The sequence below is a fragment of the Limanda limanda genome, chromosome 11, assembly GCF_963576545.1.
Source record: "Limanda limanda chromosome 11, fLimLim1.1, whole genome shotgun sequence".
Classification (NCBI taxonomy): Eukaryota; Metazoa; Chordata; class Actinopteri; order Pleuronectiformes; family Pleuronectidae; genus Limanda; species Limanda limanda.
Window position 1 is genome coordinate 21,570,466 of NC_083646.1, and position 22,011 is coordinate 21,592,476.

Below are 22,011 nucleotides of genomic sequence, written 5' to 3' on the forward strand. Positions count from 1 at the left end.
GAGCCGTGGTACAATCATCAGATCTCATCTGTTTTCAAGAGCAATTCTGCCTTTTATTGAGCTGTTGTGCCTCAAACAGGGAGACTGCAATAGGGAACATTAACCCCTGCACTGCCACGTGCACCTGACATCAGGGGGCTATCAAGATGACCGCAGATGAATGAATCAGTTTTTTACTAACGCTGTCTGTCCTCGTGTTGTCTCAATGTCATCAGAACTGTTCATCCAGAGATAAAAGCTGCTCAGTTCAGAGGCTGAGGATGTTAAAGTTAAATCATCTATACTCAATTACCTTTACGCATGATTCAAGGCAGGTGTCACAGGGAAAACAAATAAATGAGTGTCAAATGAGTAATTCAGGCCCTTATTAATTATTTTGCCTGAATTATTCACAACTACTACTTATTTACTTCTTGTGAATTTATTATTCCTGCACGTTAACAGAGAAAAAAAGGGAGTTACATGATTCTCACTCACATTAGCACAGCTGACATTTGTACTTACATGTTTATGAATGTCAGATTGTGGATTTGTTGGAATGTTACAGAAACAGTCGCCCACACAAACTCCCCTCATCTAGTGTCAATAGTTGTGAGTGTTTCTGAAGTTATCTGACAATCAGTTCAGATTGAGCATGTTACTGAACTACTGTGTATGATAATTAATCAGTTTCTGATTAATACACATACTGTTAAACCACTTAAAGTTCTCAGAACCCGTTACTGTCTTTGTCCCAACAGAGTATTTCTGTTTTCTCAGTCTTTATTAAATATGTTAATTGATTTGGACTCAAGATAAAGATTTTAATTTTTGCATTGGTGTTAAATACCGTTTTTTTTGTTTATTGCTCGATTGTATGTCATAACTTCACTTATATGCTTGTCAGTTGCATATTGTTACAAGCATACTCTATCATACACAGGACATCCTTTGTCATTGTAATATTTTGAAGTCAGGTGCATCGACATTCATAGTATTCATATGAAAAATGGATATAATCTCACATACTCACAACTTTTTAAACCTTTTATTTACAAGATGCTTGTGTTTGTATTTCATCCAGATCCGAGCCAAAAAGGGGAAATGAAGCCTATGTACGGGTGCCAGGTGACCATCCAGTCGGAGCAGGAGAAACAGATGATGAAGGTTTACCGCAGGGAGGAGAAGAGAGAGAGGAAGAAAGGCAAAGGAACAGACGATGGCGACATCTCGGATGCTTTTATGACCTTCGACCCCAGAGAGATGAGAGCCCACCGGTATATCATCCCTCCACATGTTTCGTCTGTCCTTTTTTCCTTCCCCTTGTTCTCTGTGTGTCTGTCTGTCCGTCTCCACCCGTGGTCTCCGGCATCCGCACAACAAAACCAACAAGCTTCTGCATTTTTCATGACTACCCGGCTTTAAAAGAGAAAAAAAATAAAAAATCTCAAGGATACTGCAGCTTGCCACATCTCTTCTTGTGAAGGATTTTCCTAAACTTTAATTTCAGAGGATGAAAAAAAAGCAGTGATCTGTTTAATTAAAAACGTAGCATGGCCAAATCCAGCACAGTGTGCAGGAAAAGATTAGTAGAGAGGTAAGCCACTTTAGGAAGAAACATAATGCTTCATATCTTTGCTTCTTCATCTGAATCATCCCTCAACTGCATTAGTAATTTTTAAAGCAAAAATTTTGATTCATATTTGGATCCCAGTGATTGCAGCGGTGACATTGACTTAATTTTGGGTCCATTATAAACACGTTGAAGTAACACTGGTGTTTATTTAAACTTTCTTTATTTCTCTTGAAATGCTCACGTCTTTCCTCTTTCCATCTTTGTCTATGCATCATGTACCGTGGATTTACATTAACTATCCTATCTGAATATTTCCTGTCCTGTGTTTTCTTGTACAGGGAGCAGGCCCTTCTGACGGCACGACGTGAGCCTGTACTAGGCAGAGAAAGAGTGTACCAACGAATTCAGTATCCCAACGTTTATGACGTCTACACGGAGGCCACAAATATGCCTGCATTTGTTGGAGGAGCCAGGGTGAGACTGGATAATGAGTTTGTTGTTTGTGCAGTGTTCTCTTTTTAACTCTTCTTATTAACCAACGCCATTATGCTTGGCCTGCGTTGGTCAAATCTCAGCTCGCAAAATTTCCCAGTGACATATCCCCCCCGAGGCCAGCAGAGGGAGAAGTGTAAATGTGAGAAATCTGTGGACATGGTTTTGTGAGTCACGGTCTCAGATCTGTGCCCTCCAATTTGTATACCATGCGATACATTCACCAAGTGTGAAGTAGATCAGCTGAGCAGTTCTTCAGATAATGGAACTACAGACAGACAGAGATTCCTCCATTTTCAGTTAGATTGAAATGTTCAGAAGGAAAAAGCTCTTTGGTTGGAGGGATGCAGGATTCTCTTATCCTCTGAATCTTTTGACGACTTCAGAGGAATGCAGTTGATTTATCTCGGCTGCGAGGATGAGCCCACCTCGATACCCTTAAGGGCCCTAGACACCGCGTGATAACATCAGTCATGTCACACTGTGAGAGATGGGACTTACACAATCTTGATATCATACAGTAGGATATCAGTTTGGTGAATACATTGAAAAAGCTTTCGTTTCTTTATTCAAAAATGCCACATGTAATTTAGCATTATTGTGTCTGAGGCTCAAGGATTTCACCAACAATTATCAAGTTTAGTTTGGTGCAACCCATAATGAAATCAAAACCACAGTGCGTAAAATATGTCGTGGGCTTTAGCTTAATTGATTGAATTTAAAGGTTAATTTAGTCGCAAAACAAGTTTGGTTGTCTATAACTTACATATCATGTAAAGTTTGACAGTCCTGCTGCCAAACTCAAGCTGTGGATGATGTTCTTCTCTGAGACAAAACATTGACTTCTCTCCTACAGTTTTTGTTAAAACAGTCTTTTTTGCTATGAACTGATGCTTGTCCATATCATCCCTCCCTGTTTAGTAATATACACCGAATCTCCTAAAATACCACAAAATGCCGTTCCATGCCATGAATCACATTCCTGTATCAATTTCACTTCATAATATGAAGAGTGCCAAAAAGGTTTCATGTAAATCTTATTATATAGTACATTATTGTACGTTTTGTACGATTTGTTATATAATTTAATATAGTATGATATGATATTTTACTGTGATCTATTTAATTGGGTTGTTAAAATGTAATAGATCAGAGCTTTGATACGTTGGAAAAGTCCAATTGATCTGTTAACTTTTTGTGAAAATCCAAAGAAAAGTGAGATAGCTATTTTGTTGGAATCTTCCACCAAGTTTCTGAGTGTGCTCTGAAGTCCAAGTTTGTTGAATCGAAGGGGTCATTTGACTTTTCTTTATTTTTTTTGTCTGTGTGACACTCAGATTTTGCTCCCTGAGGGAATCCACAGAGAGAACAACAAGATGTATGAACAGGTGGAGATCCCACCCAGCGACGCCATGCCTATCGGCTTTGAAGAGAAGCCAGTCTACATCTCTGAACTAGACGAGGTAAGAGCTGCTGTATACTTGTGTTTGTTGCTGTGTGTGTGTTCTCACGTTAGGGTTAGAAGAATACTGGTTTTGAAGAATTAAATTGATGTTTCTGACATCAGAGAAGGTAAGTCTAAATGAGGAATATGTCCTTAATGATTTGCAGCCGCACAGGCAACAGTAGAAGACATATTATTATGACACACACTCCTTTTTCCTCTTTTGCTTTGAAGCTGCAGGTCATTATGACACGATTGCACAGTGCAGAGATCCATTGACAATAATGGTGCTAGAAGTAACCATTTACTTCTGAAATTTTAAAAGAGACGTAGGAAAATAAGATATACGTCACTATGATGTTGCCTGGCAACCAATTGATCGCAACCAGACCTCCCCCTCTAAAGAGCTCCACCAGCCCCTATCGTCAATATCCCCCGTGGAACTTTTGGCTGGGATTTCGAACAAGAGCGTATTTATTTCTGGCTTTGGCTGGCAAGTAGAATATCTTACTGCGTTGTCTCCGGACCATTTGGCTTCCACAGTTCAACAGTAAATGGCATTGTCCACAGGGTCGCAAACAGCATAATCAGGCTGAAAAACAGGGTCGTCGGCTCAGCGCAGCCAAAGCTGTTGGCTTGGATTGTTGAGCTGGATCTCCAGTGTTGATGGCTGTCAAATTAAAATCAAACCCCTGAGTGCAGATTAGTTGGCATTTAAAAAAACTGTTTCTCTTTCGAAACCCAAGCAGTACGCAAACACCATTGTCAGTTTCCAGTCACGTTGCTGGGTTCCCTCGTTTAGACCATGATGCCTGGGCTCTTCAGCACTGACCTCTGTGTAGCTCCGGTACACATTGTGATTTTAAAAAAACAGCTGTAGATCACAATATAATTTCAAATAATTTATAGAGAACACCAACTCATACGGCATAATGTCATATATCCAGTGAATGTAAAAACATTGTGTACATTTTTCTTTGTTATAAAAAAAGAATTGTAAAATTTCCAGTTTCTGCAAATCACAAGAAATTTCAAAATGTTCTCACTCCCATGTGGCTGTTGAGGTAAACTCAGGCAAATTAAACTTGCCACATTGACATTTACTGCTAAAGATAATAAATAAAACAGTCCATATTTAATATTTATGACATTGCAATGTAATTTGGTTTTGGCTCATGAATTAGTTTTAATCTAGCAGAGCTGCGAATGGCAAAAACTGTACAAACAAAGCCAAGCTAACGTAAGCGATCTGGGTTTCTAGCCGTGTTGTGTGTAATGCATACACAATTAAATTCACATCCACAAGTTTATTACTGAACACTGACTATATGATAAGGAGGTGAGCATTTCAAGTTAAATGGACAATCACTCAGCCGAGTATAATTAGTACATGGCTTCTTGCTGCTCTCTGTCATTTCTTTCTGCCATGATGGTATATGGTACTTTGTTTGTAGCCATTGGTTGTATAGTACTTATAGTGTTGCTTTGTTGGATACTTCTCTACAGAGGGCACAATAATTTGTATACATTATACCAAATAGTGCACTGTATTGCAAGAAGTGAATGGATTTGGAGATATCCATGTCAAGAAATAGTTCCTTACCCAGAACCTAACTCCCCATACAACAACAAATGATTCTATTTAAATTTCTTAATGTTGAAATTATAATTGTTCAACTTAAACAAGTGAGAGACACATACAAATTTGGACGGAGCCGTGCTATTGAGTGTCCAAATAAGAGAATTAAACCAATTTTCAAATGAGCATGTTTACCAAAATGTTTAACTAGTTCTTTAATGCTGAGAGGTAGCTTTCACAAAGGCCAAGATGCAATATATAAATATAGTATAGTTTATAATATCCTTGGCAACATGTTGAGTCTCAGCCCACATCAGGTTCCTCTTGGCTCGCTCATCAGTCACAGCTTTTGGTCTTCAAGGCTGTCTTTTGTCTTGGGGGACAAAATCAGAGCAGCCTTGCTGAAATGATATGCCTCCGTTCAAAGCACCTGGCCCAGCCATCACAGTCACCTCTGGCTTGTTTTTGTGATGTTCTTGCTTTTCATTTTTCTGCACAGTTCCAATTCTGTGATCTTGTTGGCATGCATTCGCAGTGGGAATAAATGCTGCTATGTATGTTGGTCTTTGTGTTGAGTCTGTGTTGCTTAGACATTTAGATGTTTCAGAGTTTGGGAAACAGACCTCGTGCTTTGTGGAGTTGTCCACAAGGAGCTTACTGTTTATTTAAACTGTTGCTGTTTTGTGTTCATGGTATTCACCTGAGTTTTGAACATTTTAATGCAAAGATCTGTAATTTTGCATGTCATGTTGTATCTCAGACAACAAATTGCAAATTAGTTATCTCTGACAGACCTTACTTTATTATGTATAATGTATACAACTGCCATGTTTAAAAGTTAAACCCAAATTGATTCAAGGGTCTCACTGCGATGTAGACAAAGCAATGTCCAGGTTTGAGGTCTGAGAAAACACTGACTCTAACTCAAGCAATTGATTACTTTCCCAGCCCTGCATGTCATGACTGCATTTTTAAAGTCCATCTGTATGAACAACAGGATTTGTCTGCATGTCTGCTATGTGGCCAGGTGAGCTGATGTGTTTATATAGTCACCACCATCCTCCTCCTCACTGAAGTGTGGCCGCTATGGTCAGTGAGTGATGTTTCTTCTTAATAGAAGCGCTGTAGCTCTCAGCCAACTGTCAGCTGGCACAATGACCCGTCAGTCTGACTGACACCTTGACTGAAAAACCCACACTCATGGTGCCTACATTCCCTCTGGCCTCCAGCAGGCATTACCCAGCCACCACTGGGCTGTATTAGATGGCAGCGAGCTACAAAAGTAGGAGCTCTTTCTGTTCCAGCCCTTGGGGAAGAGGTATGGCTGGACGACAAAGTATACTCCAGCACAGAGTCCACACACACATCACCTACTCTGAAAGCCTCTGCCCGCATCCTGTCTGCCCACGTAGGCTCTGTAATCCATCATCACTAGTGAAGATGCAGCAGTGCAAAAGGTCACCACTTCTTCTCCGAGTTTGGCCTTTTGTTTATGAAGGCCCTAAAATGCGTTCCCCATAAACCTCAGAAGTATTTTGTCACACTTCAGGGAACTAGTGTTAACTGCTCATCTCACTTAACCTTCCTGTCACTCATGCTAATGGACATAATGATAAACAAGATTCAGCTGGAGTGTCTGTGTGTATATGTGTGTGGAACTGAGTGTGGATGATAGTGTGTGCATGTGTCTTGTGCCATGACAAATTGATAAAAGGATGGTTTAATCACATCTATGCTGTTGCTCATCGTTGTTTTCACAGTGTCCGATACTGGCTCAGGTGTTTGTGTGTGCATACGTGTGTGTGTGTTTGCTTTGTGAGTGCTGAGGTCTCTTCAATGCCTGTCAAATTCAATCCTCATCAGAGTGGTCTTTGAGGATTTGACCATTCATCCTTCCGTCAGGCACAGGGATGACGTCCACAGAGACACTTAGAGTCAAATAGTGTTTAGTTTAATGAAAAGAAGTGTCTTTCAGGGCCCCAGGACGAACTGCATACTCAGGACGGATATGGGATTGGAATTTTTTATTTATTTATTTAATTGTATTATCTATTGCTTATAGCAAATTACTCTTGACTTTAAATGAGCATGTCTTCTTGTGCTATAGTTGCTATCTCACACTGAGAGAGACTCTGCACAACCCTGGTCCCTCTGTCCTCTCAGCTGGGCTCTCCTAGAGGAACTAACCTATATGTTTCAGTGGTTAAACAAAGCACAGAGGGAAGAGGTGCACTGCATTTGCATCATCAAATGTATGATTTTGATCGAGGGCAAAATATCTGCTGTAAAAATAAAAAATACCTTTTTTGGTATTGCTGGATTATTATTTAGCCCTTTAACTGGTTGTACTTGGACAATTGTCATTGCACCTGTATACATGGCACAGTGGTTAATCTGTAGATTAGGTCTCACATGAACATTCAGGTACACTGGGTATCCATGTGCCAGTGTTAAAAGGAGGCAGATTGTCTCCTCTGTAGTCAGTTGAAGAACATACTACAAACACAGATAAGTAGTAGGACCAAGGATTTCCATTTGAATTGGTGTTGATGATGGTGGAACTGTTTCTGACAGTAAGGGTTAGCAACGTCATCCATGTTGCATTTTCCACGGGTAGTCGACGCTGATGCTGTTTGTTTTCTTTAGGAAAAAGGTTCAACTGATACAGCCATGACGAATCCGAGAAGGATGTGTTGTGACTGGTGGGACCTGATCAGGAAGCAAACTCAGTTGTGCGTCATTGTTTCCAAAAGTCTTTGTTTTTGGGTCTCAGTAACTCTAGAGAAGTCTGGACACCAGGTGTAACAGAGCAAATATGATGTGTCATATTACCAAAACTTATAAGTGTGGGTGTAAAGCAAGGTTCTCTGTTTGTCTTTCCTTTGCATATCTGGAGAACCGTTCATCATATTCACCGCATGGTCTGCAGGTGTATTGCGGGGAACCAAATAAAACAGTTGTTTCATAGTTTGGTGCAGATCAGAGACTCAACAGATTTAGTATTAATTGCTAAACTGCAGAGGTGGAGCGAGGCTGCATGTCGTGAGCACAGCCGGGATCAGAGCTTTACAGCAGCACTTACACATGATGTGCTTAAAAAAGTACATTGATATGAAACTGGGTTTCACATTTCACCTTTGAAACTTTTACAATGACGAATAACAGCATCTCGTTTTTACAGATAAGTTTTGCTCTGTTTCAAAATTATTTGAATGGAAAAATTAATATATATATTCCTTCAATATTAAGACACAACATTCTTATTTTGGACAGTTTATATTTACTTCATGACAGTTAAAAAAAAAAACCGCAAATACAATAATACTGCAATTAATGTGATGTGTACAGTTGGTAAAGATCTCCCTTCCATGCAGAGACATCAGCTAAGATAATGTTGTGCTTGATCTTAATTTGCAAACATCATTTCAAATTTTCCCCCTATAATCAATTTATAACTGAGTGCCCAAGTTCCCCACCACAGTACTGAATGAGATTCTGCTAAACCAAACCTTCTATATGTCATTGGAACAAGTGACCTTTTGAAAGATGAAATCATTTTCTGTTTGCAGAAAACCTTTTTTAACTACGAGTTCTTCATTGAAGCAGAGACCATACCTGTTTTGTCATTGTCTATATAGTGGTTGATGATGTTTCATCATTATTCACATGTGTTTTTTTCTATTGAGGCTTTGAGGCAGACTGGCACATCCAAAATTTGACATTCAATAGCAAAATCATAAAACAGGAAAAAAAAAAACTGTCAATTACGCCTCATATCCCTCACATTGGGACTCTAAGAATCAGACATTTTGGCAATCCAGGATCAAGAGTGAGTTAAAAAATCTCAGAAATCTTTGAGATAAATATAGGAATAAGCAGTATTCAGGCATTACTTATTCCTGGTCGAGCTCCTCCTGCAAAGACTTAAACCTACACACATTCTCCAGGGCTCCATCTCTGTCTCCTGTTACTTTCTGAATGACTTATCTCTTTTGGTCTCCTGCAGTTTCTCCAGAGCTCACCAGTAGTTTTCCCTAAATCTTTGAAACACCCTGTGTAACTGATATAGATTGATATGCAACCTCTTCTGCTGAGCAATGTGAGAGCCTCAGTCAAGCAGTGGCTCTATTAATTAGCTTAAGCCTGGGCAACTCTGGAACAAAGTGCCTCACTACTCGTAAGTGTCGACGCACAGTGCCTAATAAGGCTTTATGTGCTATTAGGAAGGCTTTGAAAGGCAGGCTGAAAAGTCTGAGGCCCCCACCCCCTTTCCAGTTCACACTGTGTGCATATTGTCATTTATTGAAAGCTGTAATGGGAGACAAGGCTGCACAAGAGTCTGTGCATCTTTAATAGCTTTGTAAAACATTAAAAATGCGGAATTTATTAGAATGCTTTTTAACTAATGAATCAGGGTCTAGGTGCCTCACACTTAGCACTGTGGTAAAAGCCGTCCTAATTTATCTGAATAAATGTTACTTAGTGTGCTGTTGTAGTGTGATTGACCAAAACCTGTACAGAAACGTACACTGTACATTGCTGATGTGCCTCATAATACTAACGGCAGAATGGACACACACTCAAATAAAGAGAGAAGCGTTGGCAGCACACACAACCAAACTAGTAATTGATAGGAATCCTGTCAAGCTGCTAATGCGTCTTCTTAGAAATGACGGTTCTCACAGGGAAAGTGTCTGTAGAGGGAAAGGATTAAGGAACACAGAAAGCTCTGCTCTTCAGCTGCTACAGGAAAGCCATAGTTGGGCGTGGGTGGGTTAAAAGACAGAGGTAATGAGTGATTCTTCCCTCCCAATTTGTTCGGTATATATTTCTACTGCTTGGCGCTTAAAACTTTCATATTAAAGGATATCCTAATCCAGACAGTTATGGTGAAAAAACTGTAATTTGTGCACAGTGCAACATTTTTTTAGTCATCAAATAATGGCAGTAATTAATAGCTAGCACAGATAACTAAAGGAGGATCCCTCATAAAAGACTGGTAAAACATCGAGGAAGGTGATATTACCTGTACTAAAAAGGCTTTTCCGGTGAATTAAACATAATAAATATTTTTTTACACAACTATTTCATCAATGAAACAAGCGTGTCATGTCATACACAGGATTCAGCTGCTGGAACATTGATGTTTTTTCATCAAATCAACATTTGTAATGAATTATTGTGAAATTCCTCTCCGACCTTCCTTTATTAACAAGGTTTTTGCCTCAAGAACTGCAACTCATCTGACATGTTTTTGTTTCGTACTGTTCTGTGTCAATATGTAGCAGTGAAAGAGCAGAGAATAACAGATACATAAAAACACATATAGACAATGCTGATATCATGTGCAACAGTTGGAGAGATCAAATTTCCTCCACCCTTCTACCATTCTGATGTTGTGTCTGAACCTTCAACAACCACGTCTGTATATGTCTCAGTTATTCTTTCGCTCTTTCATTACCACTCTTTCCCCGACAAGATCGATGGTCTGGCTCTGTCACCTCTGCACACAAGGCAGTCACAGTCTAGACATTTCTCATTTTTGGTTTCTTGATGGTGGAATGAGCTACCAAAGCAGTTTATCAGTTACCAGTTGTTTACTGAGAACACCTCCTCTCCTAACAGCTGAAACACCCAGCCCTGCCTAACTAGCACTTTAGTTCCACTTCTCTACCTCATCTCCAACACTTTCTTTTATTGGACAGATGTAGCACTTCAATGTAACTCTACTCATACTGTCCTGGAGATTTATTGTTGTCTTTTATTAGTTGCTTTGGATTAGATGAGTAAATGTAGATATGATGTAAATGCAATCAATTGACTCTTTGTCATATACTTGTCTGATTAGATATCTGTATTAACAAGTAAATGTTAAACGATGTAAATGTTAAAGAGCCTACTGAATATTTAATTAGAAGTTCCCTTGGTGCCTGGGCTTCTCCTGTTTTAACTCATTGTTGATTATCTGTGTTACAGTCCATATAAAATGTTGTTTTCATTTTCTTCGTTGGCATATTTTAAGTGTAGTTAACCACTGTGAACACTTCCTGAAGCTGTTTGACATTGATTGAATCAAAAGGCATATACCCCTTGAGTTGCTGCAAGCTTTTGACGGAAGTGTTGAGATTAAGCTGAGATATAATTGTGTCAAATATAGGTCTTGTTCTACAGTTGATATAAACAAAGTGTACAGTCAGAGAAAGCAAGGCATGAGCCAGGACTGAAGCCTTTTTTATGATAGTAAAATAATCATTTAAAGTGTTACACATCACCTTTTGGACCCCTTTTTGTCTTACTCATCCATACAAATTAGATAGGTTGATGTTCTCAAGCATTTGATAAAGATGCAGTGAGGGGTGGAGAAGAACAATCTCGTAAGTTTCTGTGAAATTCCAAGATCTGGTAAATCTGTCATTATGTCTCTGTGGGAGAGGCGGTGGACTAGTGGCAGAAACTTGGACTATGGCAGAAAAGGTCTCTGGTTTGTCTTTGGTTCGACTCCACGGAGAAACAACAAAAAGACGTACCTGGATTAATCTGTCCAAAAATCCAAGAGGATTCTCCCTACCCTGTCTAGTGCCCCTGAGCAAGGCACCTTACTCCCCCAACATCTGCTCCCCAGGCGCTGTACATGGCTGCCCACTGCTCTGTGTGTCTGGCACCAGATGGGTTAAAAGCAGAGGTAAAATTTCCCTCCTTGCATGAGTGTGCTTGTGCATGTCTGTGCATGTGTTTGGGACAAATCAATGTATCTTAATCTTTAAAGAGTTGGAAATCCTGTAGTGTGCAGCAGGCATAATACTTTCTCACCTGATGGTAGCAGTTGTGCAGGCCTGGTGCTGTTGTCGTTCTGGTATGTTCTGCCATCACCACTCTCACTCACCAGCCTTTGATTCTCTGTTGATAGCTTACCCTCTCCTTTCCTGTGCAGGAAGTAGCTAGTGTTTGAGCACACGTTTGCACAGATGAGGCAGAACTGAACAGCCCTCCATCCATAATTAATCCACCTTGATTGCATTTCCTAATCCAGTTTTGATGTGGTTCCCCCACAGCACACACATGTGGCCCTGTGTGTTTGCTTCGATTAAGCCAAGAGTCATCAAGGCCTCTTTGACGGATTCAATGGTTCAAGGCTTTTACAATCTTCTCTGATAAGTGGAAGCAATATCACATGGAAAAAAAATATAGCATCTTTTGTGTATTGTGTTTCTTTCAGTCTATAATTAAATAAGACTTATTCAGCCATATCTTTCACCAGGTCCAAAGTGGCACGAAGCAGTGTTGAGCATGACTCAAGTGTCTTTACTAGTTTCAGACTAGGGCTGCTCGATTATGGAAAAAATCATAATCACGATTATTTTGGACAAAAACGAAATCACGATTATTCAAACGATTATTAATTTGTGCCCTTTTTTTTTTTAAATGACTAACCGGAAGTACAAGTTACTTCCGGTTCCGGTAAACACCGATTACGGCTGCGTGTCTTATTCCTCCGTGAAACTATGCAGGATATCGGTGCCCGGTTATTCAAACCCTTAATGATGGCAACATTAACACTCTCCATAAAAACACTTGTAACTGAGAACTTTGAAATTTCCTCTCAATATTAAATGTCCCCATCTGCCCCCCCACTACAAGCACACAGAGAGAGAGAAAGAGAGGGGTGGGGGGGGGCTATGAGGACCATCATCATTTACCCCCGAACCCCGACATTGAACGGGTTCCATTTAACAACAAGCGGAGAATCATGAGCTGACCCGCGCGGGTCCGGTGTGAGCATCCGGGCGGCTGCGCGCTGTAGAAGAGACGCTGCGCGCCGCGCGGCCGCTACACTGTGTGGTGCTGCTCGTCGGATTCGAAGAGTCGATCAGACGGGGCTGCCCTCCCTCTGCCGTTTTCCACTTGCGCTGTTTTTTAAACACCGCCGGTCCCCACACACACAACTCGCCTCCTTCACTTCACAGCTGCTTGAGAGCGAGTGCCAGTCAGCGGGGCCGCGTTAAATGCTCCGGGGGAGGGACTGAATTGCGCATGCGCATCTCTTTAAAAAAAAAAAGCCAAATAATCGTTTCAACTCGATTATAGCAGTTTGGAGATCGTTTGACCCAATAATCGTAATCACGATTATATTTCGATTAATTGAGCAGCCCTATTTCAGACCAACATAGTTTTAATTTAAAAATTCCAGTGTCTACTTTGATTGAATAGCAAATAGCAACTTGTGCCCTACTGTGCATCCATGTTGGTCTTAAAATGAGGTTGGTCACTCACATTGTTGGTTTGAGCATGAGCTGCAGAAAAGAGTTTTCTAAGTTTGCCGTCATTCTACCAATCCACCATAAACTGCAAGCACTCCTGTCTTTTTAGGGCAATGGTATGATTGGTTGGGAATGGGATTGAACTTTTATCAATTAATTGTACAACCCTTTAATTGGAAAATGTAAGTTTTACCCTGGCCTTTCAAATTGTTTTTCAAGTGGCAAAATCTATGAAGGGATTTTTCAATGGGCAGTATACGTCATTTTAGGTTTAATCCCATAGAAAACTAATATCAAAGCCCTTAACTGATGGAATCCTATTACTGTAATATTTATATCAAATTATATAAAGACAATCTAACTAATTAGAATTGATAAAAGTCTGCTGTCTTGCAGTAGTAATTTGTGGACCTGAAGTAAGATTAGTTACCAGTGTTTGTATTCAGATTCAAATCAATCTTTCCAAACAAGTGAAATTACTATTTAATGACCTGTGGGCTGATCAGATGTTTTAGGCCGGATAATTTTATTTCTCTAAAACACAACATTTTAATGTATTATAACATTTCAAAAGTGCCAAAGTGCTTGCTCATTATGGGAACAGTTTTTTAAGTCTCTTGATCTTACTATGTAAAGTGCCTTGAGATTATTTATATTATGGTTTGGCGCTAATACTATTTTTAACCAGGAGCAAGCTAAGTTTTAGAATCGAACATTATTAAGCCTGAAAAAACGATTTTTTTTTAGTGTAGCTTAAAAAGTAAGAGCCATGATTATACGTGTATATATTACAGGACGAACTGTCTCAATTAGCTGTTGTTCGTTAAGGTGTTGTTTCACAAGATGGCAAAGTACAAAATTAAGCTCTCGGTTGCTGCATAATGTATCTGCTACCATGTGATTGTTTCTACACTAGTTTTGGGAAACCATTTTGTATTTGTTTAGAAAGAAACTTGACTGTATATCATTTTAAACGTTCAGAGGCAGGATCACCATGATGCAAAGCTATGAAACACTTTGTCCTGTCAGTGAGATACCTCAACGAATAGGGACCATTATGTATGATGTCACTCAATGGAAGTTTGTCATCATTGCAGAAGGGGACAAGTATGTGTCATTTATAAAAAATGATGTTGCCTTTGAATCTTGTTCTGTTATTATGACTGCCAAGGACATTATAATTTCACTGCAGATTTTTTGTCAGCAGGATTACTCAAGAACTACCAAATTAATTTCCATGAAAGTTGTTGAGGGGTGGGGTGTGACTCGAGAAGAACACTTTGAATTTTCAAGCATCTGTTTTCTTATTTTTTTTTTTCATTGCAAGATATAATTTGTTAGTCTTGGAGATATTTATTATCCAAGCACTTTAGTTTTAATATTTAAGAAAATATAGGCATCCAATAATCTAAAGGACACTACAAACCTCATTTTTAGTCAAATTAAAGAAAACAAGTGGCGTAAACATGTGGCAAATGTACAGGCCTGGAGTTTATTGATAGTAAACAATTATATTGTATTATTTTCAATGGACCATAATGGGATTTTAGTTATTTTTAATGTCTCTTTAATTGAAATATGAATGAATAGTTTTATGTTGTTGCTGTCGGGAGTGAGATGCAGGGTGGGCGGTCCCATGTGTGTTCAAGGTTTGGGGGCTCATAGGGCTTTCATTGCTTCCTCAGCAGGTGCTTATGGAAGGAGTGATGGATTACCTCGATTTTTGCTATCTCCATTTTACTCCCAGCTCCGCCTCCCCCTTCTTTTTGCCCTCTCCCCCTTTCTCCCTGCTGCTTCTGTTGAAAATGAATAGGCCTCCTGTTTGCTGGATCCGCAGCTCACTTTGTCAAACTCCACTGTGCATCTGGTAAGGAAGGTATGGTGTGTGTGTGTGTGTGTGTGTGTGTGTGTGTGTGTGTGTGTGTGTGTGTGTGTGTGTGTGTGTGTGTGTGTGTGTGTGTGTGTGTGTGTGTGTGTGTGTGTGTGTGTGTGTGTGTGTGTGTGTGTGTGTGTGTGTGTGTGTGTGTGTGTGTGTGTGTGTGTGTGTGTGTCTGTGAGTCTGCATGTGAGCTCAGTGTGCACATGGATTGGCCCTGGTATTTACAGTGTGTGTGTGCGTTTGATAGTCTGTTTGTGGGTGTGTGTTTGGCCAGGTCATCTAGTGCTCTGCATGCAGGCTTTGAGCTGGATGATAAGCTGTTTGCAAAAACTAGCAATTAAAAGTTGATCAGGCTGTCAATTCAAATGGAATGAAATGGAACCAGAAAGTAATTAAAGGACGGCATGAAAATGACAACAATTATATCTCTTAGCTTCCCATTACGGATGCACAGAGGAATTTAATTAGTTTAGGAGTCTGTATAGTGACTCTTACAGTAAACACACAATAATACAAAAAAGCAGCCACCACAAAAAATAAATACAATTAAAACTGGTTGCTTCTCGTATATACACAGACTGGCTAACTCTGTTTCACTTTTACACCTATACGAATAGAGGCTGATGATATGGACAACACTGGTATTTAGTTATTGCTGTTGATTCATTAGTGCAATCTATGTGGGTCCAATTAGTGTGTTTTAGTGGCTGGTGGATTGGCGGGATATTCCCTATCCTCCCAGTTTGCCCATATGGCCGTAGGCTGTGAATCTGCTGTGTTAATGAGCCTGTCAGTTTCCATCCCACTCAGGGTTGGTCCAAGATGGGCACCTTATGCACACACTATGTACTGCTGAGAAGGACTGCTTACACTCGCTCACTCTATGCATGCCATGATGCAGAAATATTAATTTGTCTTCTCATGTAGAGCCAGAGATTGTTCCTTGCCAAAGTATCTTCATAGTCCCAAAACTCCTGTGTAGCATGACAGAGTCCTGCTGAAGCCACTTGGGTGATAGAGACTGGTTCGACCCCAGAGTCAAACAACTGCTCATATAATGAACTATTTAACCCTGCTCCTGAAAGGTTGACCACAGACGTGTATTGTCACATATAAGCCAGCTGAGCTTTCATGTTTTAAATGCTAGGGATACATTTGGTTCAATGAATTGAAATTGATTTTGAATAAAGCAGCGAAATTGTAGTAATAGTTGGTCAAGGTTTTGTTTTGGTGGTTTTGATTTTACATAAAGCTTTAAACACAAAGTCCTGTATCTGGGGAAAAGAAGAGCATGTGCCTGTTGGCTCTGGAATTGTTTTCTCTCAATTTCTGTTTCATAAAATCTTCTCAACTCATGTCATCTTCGCTTAACTTAGCATCTTTGCCTGCGGTCAGTTTGATTTCCATGCTCACGATCTGCCCTCTCTTTGTATGATTTAATGGTCACTGAAGGATGAGGTTTAAGTTTATTGTTAAACAGCATAACAGCTTGAGATATGAATGTGGTTGTTTAAGATGAATCCAGTTTATTGATACTCATTGTCAAGGAATGAAGGCTGAACAAAATTCCCAAAACAAAAAACATTATATTGTAGTTGGTTTGTTTAGTAGTTTTAGTGGGCGTGGTTACTTTTTCTATTTCACGCCCCGTGCTACTGCACAAAGAGCTGTTCACCTGTTTATGTAAAATTAGGCAAAGCTCGACTCAGTACGCAGAACCCTGAACTAGACAATCCGTTGTCGCTGCTGTGTTTCACAACTTCACTTATGTTGATGTTTCTGTGCTGGTCGCCTGTTCATCCATATTGAGCCTTCATCGTGCCCTTGACAATACACACACACCGAATTGTGTGAAACTGTGAAGGTGATAAGATTAACGGTTCTTGAAATTTGTAAACCACAGACAGACATTTCTGGAGTTATTAGATCCAGTAATATTTGATTGTGAAATGATAAAGGAGTTTTGAAATAAGGAGAGTTCGAAATGTATCAACATACAGGTTTGTGAGTGTATTGAGATTTCCATCTAGCTTCAGAATTGTTACAGCCCTACTCTCTAATGTTTGCTCTCAAATAACAAAAACGGACAAAACATTTATTTAAAATAAGGTTGTTATAGACGTTAAACTCAATAATGTATTTGCAGACGTTCAGTTACATGGCGGTATTACCAAAACAATAAGAAAATTGGATCTAAACTAACAAGGCAGGTTTCAAGCATTTATACTTTGTATTCATGTGCCCTGATTCAAGGATAGCAGTGATTAATTTGGTGTGTGTATAGTTATATTCTTATGGGGGTTAAAGATTGTTTCCGCTGCGCCGCCAGTGGACATTGTTAAAAGCTTTAAGTGCAAAGTCACTAATGATCTGTTTCTATTCGTAAAATATGGTGAGAAACAGTGAAGGGCATGCTAATTCATTAAAAGAATACTGACGCAAATGGTATTTTACGACTCTGATATTACCTTGATTTTGCCTTTAGTTTGTTGTTTGATTTGCATGAGTTTAAATATTCAAAATACATGCTGATGAAAATAATAGGCCCGACTTCCTTCCATCCCATAGGGAGAGCACCTTGGGGTTAGTGGAAGCCTGGATAGAATTAGCACAGATTTACCTGGAGGTTCCCTGGCAGCTGATATTCTTGATGAGCGTGGTTTCGGCAAAGCAGTTTCTCCTATATGTTAACAGCTGCATAATGGCCATTGTAGTACAGTAGCAGACATCACACCCCCCAGACGAGGCTTGGCTGGCACGGCCGGATCCCCAATTGGAAGACGTGTGCATACATTAACATAACAATAAAGCCAGAGAGGTTTTAAGGAGAGAATAAAAAAACACTGAAGATTTCTAAAGATCATTAAATGATGGCAACTCTCTGTTTACAACATGTGTGCTTTACCTCAAGGTGAACACTGGGGCAGGCATACATCTGCATGAATTAACATGTTTAAGTAGTGTGGGGACACTGGCTTTCCGTCACAAACAGACAAAGTCGATAAATCAAAATGAGGGCCAGCCGCTCAAGTGATTATTGTGGCTCTCTGGTCACCACAGAGACACGGAATGAGTGTGCAGAAGCCTCACCAAAAAGGGTGAAGCTCAGGCGCCCATAATTCTAGAATGAATATGTATAAGTATGAGCTCAGTGGACTCGGCCTAGGGGGGGAATAATTTTGTAGACAGGAGGAGAGTGAAATCACCATCGAAGAAACCCTGCAGTCACGATGAAGAGAATCTGCTTCAGTACCATCCGTTCTTAACATTACTTGTTTACCCATGAAAGCAGTGACAGTACAGTGATAGTTCTTTATGTGTAGTTTTGATCAACTGTAACTTCATCAGAGAAAAAACTAAAACAAAGCCAAAAAAATCCAGACAATGGAAATGGTTTTGGGAGGGCTTGTCCAAGTTTAGGTTCATCATTTATCTCGACTTTCATTGTTCATAATAGAGGACATAGAATCAATTGTTTACTTATCACCAGGTTCATCGTATGATCTGCACATAAACTGAATTATAACCTTTAAGCTGGATTTCTCCATTTCCCTGTTTTCCTCAGTCTGTTCAGTTTTATTGATTTCCATATGACATTTGTTGCAACCTTTTCAATGCTTTTTTCTTTTCTTTTTATTATTTTTCCATAAGATATATATATATTTTTTTTTTTATGAAATACTTATCACTTTTTAGCCAAAAGGCCACACATAAGATGACACCTTCCATACGATCTGTATATGTAAGAGGCTGTTCCAAATTTGATTGCCCTGAAGATCATAATGGATTGTATATAGCTTTGAGATGGTAAATACCTTTTTATCAGATCCTCAAGTGTTCAACTCTCAGTACAGATGTGAACCCACCCGAGACTCATTGAGGACTAAGAGATCCAATCACTCCCGCCAGTACATTACTTGGGATGCTTGTGTCCACAATCCTTGTGATGAACTGAAAATTGTCCTTGGCCACATTGAAGGACCACCTACTCAGCTGATGTCCCAAATGAACCCAAAGCATTTTCACACATCTCAAAGCCAAATTATTAATTTATAATTGGCCTACACCAAAATATCAGCACTAACCCTCACTCTTTGACAACAGACACATCTGTATCATCACTATGACTAAAAACAACATCATTTGGTCTTTGCCAAAAAGTATGCATTTGTTTGTTTAATGTGTGTATTTACAAGTGGACACTTGAGACACAGAATAGACGTGCAAACACATTCTAATGCCAAGTGTTAACTTACAGCTGTACACTTGTGATCGAAATGGAGAGAAGGAACATCCTTGATCTGTTTTTCTCCAAGGGGAAATTCTCAAAGCTCTTCTGGAGCTTTCTGATTTCTTTGGCAATTGAGAATATGACTTAATTTCCCTTTTAACCAAATCAATTATTTGTTTGCTTTATTTTCTGCAAAGGTGAGATCAGTATAGATAGAATATGCTGATCCTCTCCAGAAATGGAACCTAGTGCTTGCAAGCCTGGAGCCCTTAAAGTAAAAGAAACTACCTCAGTCACCAATTACTTAATCAGTTGTTGTAATCGTATTAAGAAATGATTTCTGAGTGATTCATTCTGTCAGATAATATTTTGATAAAAAAGTTTCCATTTGCTCAATTGAGCTGTTGGCTAAGCAGGGTTTCCAGATGCCCATCAACAGTTCACATGCAAATGTAGGCAACATTGTATTGACACAAAAAACAGTGCGGTTCCATTAATGGTTTGTTGCTGTTGTAGCTGGCAGTGGGTAATCAGCAGTCTTTATCCAACACACACACACAGGCAATTAGTTAAACTATCTATGTGATTTGCCTCAAAGTATTCCTTCACCTATTTTGATTTAAATGTAAAAATTGAATTCTTCCAATAATGACAAAGTGAAAATATTAGAAAGGTTAGCGGTTATGTGAAAAAACCTAAATTCCTATTTCACAACTTACTCCGACTGTTATTATGTAATTGTAGAAACCGCACTAAGTCTACCAGTTTTGGTCACCTGAGCATGGACAGCCTTGTATTCAAACCAGCTGCAAGAGGGGTCATCATTCCTACCATCTGTCATCAGATACCCCAACAGAAAGAAACATTTCAGCAAACACATCACAGAAGTTAGTGGGACCAGTGTGGAATATTTAAATATGGCCTTTAAAAAACGTTGTCAAAATGGAAAAGGCTCTTGTTTTGAAGGTTGCCTGTCCGTGGTCTACAGGGTTTTGAGTATTGGCTTTGACACCGAAGATCAGTCAGAGCCACTGCATTATTTTCTTGGCTGCTTTTTTCTCACAGAGATACTTGTTGTATTTTAGTTTTTTTGATTTTTGCGTGTGTGGCGTGTTAGAGGTGTCATCAACCCCCTCACACGCTCGCGGTGAATCTGTCGGGGGATCCCCTGCTGAGTTCACACATCTACTTCTGCTGGATTTCCACCGACATTATGCTAGGAAGTCAGGCGGATAAAGTCAGCAGAAACTGCGGTGCATCTCACTTGGACATTTGTATTCCCAAACGCACCCCCATCCGGAGAAAATACGGTGGTCCTGCAGAGTCCAGTGCATATCTGAAAGCAGCTATGGACTGTTTACCCAAATGAGCTCCAATCTAGCCACTTTATCATGAAGTCCCAATTGACAGTGCTGTTGGGATGGTCGTCCAAAATTCCTCCATCCCAGAATTATTAATGCCATTGTGCTCCTGGGAACAATCAAGGCTTCATAAATGATTTCATATCCTTGCCAAGATCTATATAGTGTTGCTTGGTTTTTGTTAAAGCATAGACATGTCTATCTTTCTAAACTGTCTAGACGGTTAAAGTGGCCACTGGTGAACTCCAGTCAAGTTTGAGGCACATCTGAAGTGAAATGTGAGTAAATAGGATGAACCTGAGGACAACAAGCCACTGCAGAGGCTAAATAACTTTCTTTTTCTAGCAATGTTTTAATTTTTTCATTATGGATTATTGAGACTACAGACAAAAATTATCTATTGTATTAAGTAAGAATCAAATCTAAAACCCCAAAATCAAAGGTGTCTAAATACTTTCTGAAAATACATCAGCTGCTGATGTGACGCTCCTCAGCTCCTTGCAGCACCAAGCTGAAACCACAGTCTCCCTTCACTCCTTCCAGCTTAAGTGGACACTAATAAAGTTGCTCTTTGATGCATTAATAACCTATTCCTCCCTACTGGGCTGTGGGGCAAGCTTCCAAACAGCACCTCACATATCCTCGCCTGACATGCACTGTTTAATTATTTCTTTCTCTGAGTGTTGGAGTGAAACGAGGGAAAGAGGAAAGTGATGACATACTTAAAATGAACCCTTGAATAAATAATACTGCTGTCTAAGCTTAAGGCATCCTGAATCGACCTCAGTAGGAGGAAGGTAGAACGCAGAGGAAGCAGAGACGATGGAGATAGAGGAGGTAGAGAACACACCTGGAACTTAATTTATTCTCAATGGAGGTATCACTCGTTTTTTAGAGCTTAATTTATTCCAGTTACTGAGGATTATACAATATCAAATGAACACACACAACTGCATGACAGTATTCACATTTTGAAGGAACATAAATCAATAAAGTTTCCAGACATGAAATGGAAATACACCTTTACTGTTGCACTATCTGCCTCATTTCCTTTTACTGTCTGCAGCTACACCAGAAACGCCCCAAAACACAAAGAACTACTGTATGGTTTCCAAAAGTGAAATTCTATTCTCAGTCGTCCTCAGCACTGATCACTCTGAGCTGCAGTAACTGTGTCCTCTGAATATTGAACTGAACAGATGTTCAGATTAC

The 22,011-nt window shown here is 39.6% G+C and overlaps 1 protein-coding gene across 1 annotated transcript in view; it reads left to right on the forward strand.

Annotated features, from left to right (window-relative positions):
• ascc3 (activating signal cointegrator 1 complex subunit 3) overlaps positions 1-22,011 on the forward strand; it is a 143,973-nt gene that overhangs the window by 43,773 nt on the left and 78,189 nt on the right. The window contains exons 6-8 of the mRNA XM_061080652.1: positions 1,064-1,256; positions 1,894-2,029; positions 3,385-3,510. Of these exons, the coding sequence (XP_060936635.1) occupies positions 1,064-1,256; positions 1,894-2,029; positions 3,385-3,510 (455 nt within the window). The remainder of the gene's footprint in view (positions 1-1,063; positions 1,257-1,893; positions 2,030-3,384; positions 3,511-22,011) is intronic.